At 42.9% G+C, this 8,789-nt stretch overlaps 1 protein-coding gene across 1 annotated transcript; it reads right to left on the bottom strand.

Annotated features, from left to right (window-relative positions):
* Window positions 1-2,903: 2,903 nt before the first annotated feature.
* Window positions 2,904-6,260, bottom strand: myca (MYC proto-oncogene, bHLH transcription factor a). Its single transcript, XM_083652452.1, has 3 exons — window positions 6,084-6,260; window positions 4,706-5,398; window positions 2,904-3,917 (listed from the first exon to the last, which is right to left on the bottom strand). Exons 2-3 carry the CDS (start codon window positions 5,373-5,375, stop codon window positions 3,295-3,297), a joined length of 1,293 nt encoding a protein of 430 aa, XP_083508578.1. The 5' UTR covers window positions 5,376-5,398; window positions 6,084-6,260; the 3' UTR covers window positions 2,904-3,294.
* Between the last annotated feature and the right edge of the window lie 2,529 nt (window positions 6,261-8,789).

The raw sequence follows: 8,789 nt of genomic DNA, 5'->3' as shown, positions 1-8,789 counted from the left end.
GGATCAGTGTCTTGCTCAAGGACACTTTAGCAGGGCGGATGCTTGCTTTGACGGGGGTTTGAACCCAGGCCATCCAGTTACTGGACGGTTTTCCCTGCCTGCTGCCCCCTTCACCCTCTCCAAGACGACCCACTGACTGCACTTCACCAGCAGTGTGTGGTCTGTCTAATCACTCAAGCACCTTTGTGGTCCTCCCATGTCTCAGAGTGACTTCACATCTCACACATCTTGTTCCACCAGCTCCACTATACACAGTATAGGCAAAGTGCAATTTTATGATGCTCAACATTCATTGGCCTCTCTCCCACTCAGGAAAATACAAGTGTAGTTTACAGCTATTGTGTTTGCTGCACATAAATATTCCCACTTCATGTTAAAAAATAGCCTATAAATTAAGTGCAAGGCTAGGGAACATAACGGACTGTAACACCATGTGCACTGCATGATGCTATCATAGCTGCCTGTGGCTTTTACCATCTATTGTTATGGATCAGATCAGTGTGCAGAGCATCACACTGACAACACAGATCAAGCAGCATGCATACGTCGGTCGATGCCTGAAATAGCCTCAGGTTTGTGGACCACATAAAATAAGGAATGACCTAATGTGAGATAAGCTTTCAATCCAGAGAGGATAGTAAGCATCTCATGAATAGGATCAACAGAACAATAATAGGCCATAGCCATAGGCTAACAGAAAGTGCTATAAAAGCTACTGTAAACTACAGTGTTAACTGCATGGAGTTGACAGACAATAGAGAGGAGCCTACCGAAAATAGCACTTGTCCTGAGAACAATAGTTTAACACAGGTTATGACAGGACGTATTCAAATAACAGTCGTCATTATTTAGCCAGCAAACACTGTCATTTTTAAATGACGTTTTAATCCTATTGACAACGCCACATATTATATTTAGCCTATAATAATATCAGCCTATCTGTCTAATTAAAGACCTGACTGACAATTGATGCATCGATAGAAAACGCTGCAGCTAATATGGAGAGCGCTTACCAGTGGATCCAGGCTGGCTATGTTTTGATGATCGTTATATTCCTTTTTCCAGGTGATCGGTCCAGGATCAGTCGCGCGTCTTTCACACAAATCTCCACCTCACTTCCATGTGCTCGCGACCACGCGCTCAATGGAGCGCTCAGGATAGAGCGTGTGACGTCATGACAAGACTGGAAACCCTGACGAGAAATCCTCCATCAAAAAAAGAAAAAAGAAAGAAAGAAAGAAAGAAAGAAAGAAAGAAAGAAAGAAAGAAAGAAAGAAAGAAAGAAAGAAAGAAAGAAAGAAAGAAAGAAAGAAATCCTCCATCATCATATCCCATAATATTCCCATGGAGACTTGCAGTGTATCCCTGGTACACAAGTTTAAAATAACTTTATCTGATTGCATGGCATTGTTGATCTCCTATTGTATCACGTTCATTTCTTACATTTTTAATGTAATAGATATAGGCTATTTATTATAGGAATGATACAGTCTCTGTAAGACAGTGATAAGACAATCAAGGACCCCTAAACTGACACAAGTTAGACCACAGACCCCAATTTGATAAGGTTTTGTCTCAGGGTCCCCCATCTGATAAGATCAGAAAGTGTATGAAACCCATGACCAAAATAGTCATACATTCTGTCATTGTTATGGATGGAATTATAGTGAAAATTATGATTCCCCGACCCCTTTTTGCTGGGGACCCCCTGGAACACTTGCAAGGAGCCACTTTGAGAAACATTGCTCTATAGCCTACAACACTTCACAATACACTAGTGTTCAAATATTATTTACTACCATCACCACAGGCAAATGATGTGTTGATAAGTGCTGCATAATATCTGTGCTCTCCTGATTTATTGTCATATACCAAATTGATGGTGACATCTGACAGGACATAAAGTGTGTGATAATAATTTGATCATGTGAGAAACCCCTGGTATGAGCTGGTTTCAGTGCCATTAAAGACATATCTATAGATCAGCTGGCTGAATTCCCTCTGTCCCAGACACGGAAAGGGGCGTTTCTCTGAAGTCAGACTCAGTCATAAGTTTGCCTAGAGTGAAATGTGTGTTCAGTGCTCCCAGTAATATATCTTGAATAACTATTCTCAAGCTTATCTAGCTTAAACTGAGCCAAATAATGACTTACAGCTAAGGTGACAGACTAGGAACTCACAACTTCCCTATACATACCGAGGGATAAACTGGGATCATGGCTATATATATGTATATATAGACGGTTTTCACCAGAGAGCAACCCCACAGCACTTCCTTTTTCTCAGCATTCGGAAAACTGCAGAAATATTCACTTGACATCGTTACTTTTGTTTTCGCCGCTCAGCTGTATAGACGGTTTTCACGGAATAGTCAGTCCTGCACTTTAATGTTTTTTTTCTTATTATGTCCATAGCAAACACTGCAACAGGAAGTGAGCGGGGGTTCAATTTAGAATGTTTTTGTTGTCAAGTTAAAACCGTCTATATACACACAGCACACACACAGGCATTATGCGTAATATTTTCTTCTGATCATTTTCAGCTTACCTTGTCTTCTTTATGCTGTCTATGCATGGGGGACTTCGAAATTGCATGTTCAGGTAGAGATGCTACTCATTTCTATGGTTAATGCTTTTACATTCTTTGATAAGCTGTCAATGAGAAACTGCTTTTACCACATTAAACTTCAAAACGATCACTTTCCATATCAGCTTCAATACAGGAACTTCTACAAAATATGAACACACCGATTTGTGTGGCTTGTTTATTTTGTTCATGCTCAGCAATGCACTATATTGCAACCCGCTCTTATTGAAATCACAGCATGCACATTGATGTAGGTTTTGGCTCATTGTGGAACTATGATCAAATGAGTGTTTTGTACCAGAAGAAAAGACACAAAATTCAAGAAACATCTTTTATATTTCAAAAGAATCTAGGAACATAATGGAAAACCGAACACTGAAAACAACTGGGTCTGAACATCCAGACAATTGAGATCCAAAAATACATTTCTTAGGAAATATTAATTATATACAAAACATAAAAATTCATATTTTAGTTTGGGCACTCAGAACTTGGGTAGCCCCATTTTTTAATATTTTATTAATAAAAATAAACTTTAAATATTTAATCCACCCATAACTTCAATTGAGGCAGTTTTAACATTGAAATCAAACATGATTCCAAGAAACTTAATCCTTTTTTGCATTTGCATGCAATATTAACTGTACACACTAAATCTGAACTTGCATAAAAAACATGAAGGCGCAAAAAAGTCTCTAAATTCAAAACTCAGGCACGAGAAGTGTGCAGCTGTGCGAGCCTCTGCCTCAACAGTTCACTTTTCCTCCTCAGCTGCTCTTTAAGCTCTTTCAGTCTCTGCTCGTCTGACTGCATGCTGTAGATGCACTCCGTGGCCTTCTTCAAGATGACCACCTTGGCCGCCTTCTCGTTGTTGGCCACCTCGGGGATCTCATCCCGCAGGGCGAAGAAGCTCAGTTTGAGCTCGTTCCTCCTCTGGCGCTCCAGCACGTTGTGAGTCCTTCTCTTGTCGTAGTCCTCCGTGTCGGACGTCCGGGGGCTGGAACACTTGCGGTTGCTGCTGATCTGTTTGAGGACCCTGCTGTGGCTGCCACTGCTCCCGACGCTCTCCAGCTTGAGCTTCTTGACAGCCGGCTGCTCGTGCTTGGTGGATGGGTGGGCAGCATAGTTGTGCTGGTGGGTGGAGACGTGGCACCTCTTGAGCACGAGCGGGCTGGGGTATCTGCTCTCCGACGGCGGGCTAGAGGAGTCGCACCGCTTCACAGACTGCCTCTTCTCCACCGTAACCACATCGATCTCCTCTTCCTCCTCCTCTTCTTCTTCCTCCTCCTCCTCATCCTCCTCCTCCTCTTCATCGTCATCATCATCGTCTTCTGAAATGAGATTGAACGGCACAGACTGTAAACAATCACACTCTGCTTGAGCATCAAGGCTGCAATCCATAACACACACACACACACACACACACACAGAGAATCTCTGCAATCCATTTTCCACTCCCCTTTCCACATCAGCTGATTGCTAAACATTGCAGCCAGCCATCCCCTCTGGCTCGTCTCACAGCAGTCTACTCTAGAACAAGGCATGGGTGGGAACAGGGGGAGGTCACTACCTCCTGCCTAGCAACCCAACTGTAAAATACATCACTTCTAGGGTTGCAACAATTATTTTCATTGTTAAAACTGTCTCAATTCATTGTTTCATTGTAGATTAATCTGACTATTATTCTTTCCATTAATTGATTAGATGTTTGATCTAAAATGGTGAAAAATGTCAATCAGTGTTTCCCAAAGCCCAAGATGACACCCTCAAATGTCTTGTTTTGTCACAAAGATATTCAGTTTACTGACATAGAGAAGTAAAGAAACCTGAAAATAGTCCAATTTAAGCAGCTGGAAGCAGAGTATTTTCACTTTTTTAAATTGATCAAATAAATCTCAAACTCAATCGATTCTCAAAATAGCTGGTGATTAATTTGATATTTGACAACTAATCGATTAACTGTTGCAGCTTTAACATGTCATCAGTAGAATAACTGAAACATGTTACTGGCCTTGTTTATTCATACAGCATGCCATCTGATAGTCTTTGCATTTAGCAGGGGACAATTCATAATAGCACAATGGGTGTGATCACATGCATATTCATTCATCCCTCCTACCTGAGTCACTGCAACTGCTGCTGCCACTGTTGGGTGGGGTATCCAGTGCCAAATCCTTACTAGGCGGTGCCTTCGCACTGCTGACAGGCTTGGGCGTTTCGGCTGCTATCGGATAGGGGAAAACCACCGAGGGGTCGATGCACTCCGACGCGGACAAAGTGTTCAGATCCTGCAGGTAGCTGCTGTTCAGCCTCCCGGTGACGTCCCCGCCCACGGCCGCAGAGGAGGACGACTCCTTCCGGGCGGCGTGCAGCGAGGCGAGTCTTTCCGACACCACCTTCTCCAGCTTGGCCGCTGCGGAAAAGCCGCTCCACATGCAGTCCTGGATGATGATGGACTTGAGGAAGGTCTGCGAGTAGTCGTAGGCGTCGTCCCCGCAGATGATGCTCTGGTTGACCGCATCGTCGCCCAGGAACTCCGTCACCATCTCCAGCTGGTCCGCGGTGCTGGGGAAGAGGCTGGCCAGGGAGGGTCGACGGCTGGGGGAGAGGGGCGGGGTGGGCAGCAGCTCAAACTTCTTCCAGATGTCCTCGCTGGGCGCCGGAGGCTGAAGCTGCTGCTGGTGGTGGTAGAAATCCTCCTCTTCGTTCTCATTGAAGTAGAAATAGGGTTGAAGGGAGTCATAGTCGTAGTCGTAGTTTTTACTTGACAAACTTGAATTCAGCGGCATGGTGTCTCTTCCTTGTTGTGCGGCTGTAAAGAGGCAGACAAAAATGAAGGGACGGGGTGATTAGTTGTGGATGGAGTGAACCAAGCAAAGACAAGCAGCTGGCAGTATTGCTGCCCCCTGCAACATGCTGTGTCCAGTGGTTCTCAAAGTGAGGTCCGCGGACCACCAGGGGTCCTTGAGGGGGCCCCCTGCAAATTGGTGGATTGTTAAATTTAACCATTATTTAATTTTCAAGTAGTCATCACAATTATATGTATAAGAACTGGCTGTTCTGATTATAGACTCACTGTTGTCTCTGTACCTACAGATAGTAATGGAATTCTGGACAAAATCATATTTAACAAAAGTATTCGCAGATTTGGGTCAGAGAGACAACATCTCGTCAAACGGGGGCCCGTGTTTCTAACGTGAATGCGTAGTAGATATGAAAGGGTTGGAGAATCACTGGTGTAACTGTAAGCAACATCACATGGCAGTTCAAAACATCGAGCCCTTCTTGCATGCATGCACAGTGCTGCACGCGCTGCAGCAGGTGCTTACTCAAGTCTATCCTCATAATAAGTTATCTGGAGAAAATGGTGGCAAATACGTGCATTGTGCAATATCCAGTTGGTCTTTCGTAACGATAAAGCAGTGCATTTCTAAATTAACATGTGTGTGGTTGCTTTTTCGTGCACGCGCCAGCAAAAAAAAACAGCCGCTTCTTACCTTAGATATGATATTTTTGTCGAGAAACGTCGGGGTGAAATCGATCCAAAAACGCGCAAAAGGACAACAGAGGTATTCCAGCAGGATAGTAACATTAATTCCTGACAGCAGCAATGTCTTGCAGTCGGTTTCTGTCAAGCTGTCCGACCAAGATAGAGCAAGCATGGAGTTGACTGTGAGTAAAGAGGATGCGCAGTCTGTCATCGGCAGCATGAGAATCACAGCTGAGCGCTCCGCCGGCTCCACTAAAAAGGTTGTTTTACTCTCCCCTAGCCGGTGTATCCTTCCGCACCACATTTTCCCGCTAAGCGCTCCCCGGCTTTTAACTCTTTACGCACTTAAACATCCATTACATCAATCCCCGCTATTGTGGCTGAAAATCGCCCCATGCACCCAACAAAGCGATTTACGATGGAGATAAACAGCATTCGTCGAGATATTTCCGTGGAGATTTGATGTTTCTTTTACACCGGGACTATTTGTGGTGGAAGAAGACGAAGTGGGAGGGGTTAGTGTAGTAGTAGTAAGTAGAGGCTTTTCCATCCATTGACGAGACACATGCAGGAAATAATAAGTGAATGATATTGCGGCCAAGTTGTTTTTTTCTCTCTAAACGGCTGTAGGCTACAACCTAAAAAGACCCCCAAAGTAACTAAACTGTCTTCTTAGATCTGCAGCTCACCTAAATGTCGCAACGTTAACCCACTAGTCTGCTGTAGGCCTATGTATATTACATTTAGCCTAGTTTACTACGTGCTTTTTAAACATACCCCGCTGCTATTGAATAGTGCACGAAATAACACGTTTTCTGGTTTATACAGCAGCTATTTGTGCAAGAATTTCGATTCATTTCAAATGTAAGTTCACCAGTGCAAGAGGCTCACCTCGTTGAAGCTGCAAGCGAGCACAGGAGGACAGAATTGGCCGCGACAGGTGAATTCAATTACAGTATTGGAAGTAAACTGTGTGTAACATATTGACATGCACATGAAAGCGAATAGCCAAGGCAATCAGTTCATGTTGGTCTCTCTATCTCCGCCTCTCTTTTTAGTTTAGATGGACACCAATTAATTACAGGAATCAATCAATTACAGACATCAGAACGGAGAAGCTGCTGCATTTCGATGGACCTCTGCTGTACTAGTGAGTGAAATTTAACGAGCTTAGAGCGCCCTCTGCTGTAAGTGCTCAGCTCTGCAGAGCAGTCAGTGAGACTGAGTAGATCCAGAGATCAGATGCAGATGCCCGCACACTCCACTAGTCATCCAAAAACTGAGGGATCATTTAGAAGAAACTATGAAATATGATATGAAATATCGTTTATATATAAACTATATAAGAAAAAAACAGCCTGCTACCTCCAGATCTAAAATTGGTGGGGCAGAATTCTAGAAAACCATTAAACAGAAAAATCTAATTAATCATCTTGCAGCCTTTTGAGATGTTAAGATATTTATAATTAGCTCAAGAAAGCTTCAGGGAATATTTGGCAGATGATTCACTATAGAGTACCACAGGGATGACGTATTTTTGTAGGCTTAACCAGAAATCACCACCATGTTGATTCTTAGGGGGGAAAGGCTATGGGGAGGAGCACTTTTATGACGTTTGTGAAGATTATCCTGCTGAATGCAAATTTCCACTCCCATAAACTTTTGTTAACCACAGACCTTATGCATTTAACTGAAATCCCCATACTAAAAGCCCATTCACTTTTCCCCTTATGAACCGAAGTGCTACTTCTGGACTCATTCCTGCGGTACTCTATTGAAAGGCAAATAATGTCAGTCTAGGTTTAGTCAAGTCTGAAGAGAGAGTAAATTTATTTTTGCCCATGAAAGATGACCTAAAGACACCTACTACACAGTACACAGTGCTACAAAGTTGTTCCTATAGAGGTCTTCACGGGTCCAAAATGGTGGACCTGCACCATAATGGACCCGGCAACCTGATTGGACCCGTCTGTTTTTAGAAAGCTGAGACCCGGACCCGTACAGACCAGATAGATGTCAAAACCGGCCCCGGTCCTGGAGTCACTTCTTTTCAATGAACCCGAGACCCGCAGCAAATGGCCCCGGACCTGGCCCAGCCCCTGACCAGGAGTCACTTCTTTTGAATGGACCTGAGACTTGGCTGAGTCTGGGTCGGGTATTCGAGGGTTGCGCATACCCGAAGACCTAGTTCCATGCACATTTATTTTGATTTTTTAAAATCTTGATTTCTGTATAAAGTGCTAAGTACTTGTAAAGTATTATTTGTTATCAACCTAAAGAAAAATAAATAGAAATGTATGTTAGAGTAGGCTATAAAATTCAAACAGAAATGCATAAGTGTCAAGGTAAGATAGAGAGAGAATTTAGGGACAAAGGGTGAATAATAATAATAATATTTTTAGGCAACCTATACACACTTGTGGAGCATCCAGATTTCCTTCTTCAACTTAAGAAAATCATTTTGGGCTTTTCAATATATTTTTTTAATGAATAATTGAACTGCTGAGGTATGGGCTGCTTTTAACGCTTACATACGGGTAGTCTTGATACAGCAAACAGTTTAAAAAAGGACGACAAATTAAAAATCCTTAATGAAAATGAAAATATGAACTAAATAAACAAAAACAAAAAACAGAATACTCTCTATACACATGGAAACAAAAATGCTATGAGTTGTTAGGTGACACAGCTATAGTAAACTCTTAGCCTGCCG

The sequence above is a fragment of the Poromitra crassiceps genome (genome assembly GCF_964638095.1).
Source record: "Poromitra crassiceps genome assembly, chromosome: 2".
Classification (NCBI taxonomy): Eukaryota; Metazoa; Chordata; class Actinopteri; order Beryciformes; family Melamphaidae; genus Poromitra; species Poromitra crassiceps.
Note: the sequence above shows the minus strand (reverse complement) of the source record. Positions and strands in the feature narration are given on the sequence as shown.

Coding starts and splice junctions, on each gene's coding strand:
- myca (XM_083652452.1), bottom strand. CDS start 5,375: ATGCCGCTGAATTCAAGTTTGTCAAGTAAAAACTACGACTACGACTAT. Junction 3,918..4,705: donor CAGCAGTTGCAGTGACTCAG/GTAGGAGGGATG, acceptor ATCTCATTTCAG/AAGACGATGATGATGACGAT.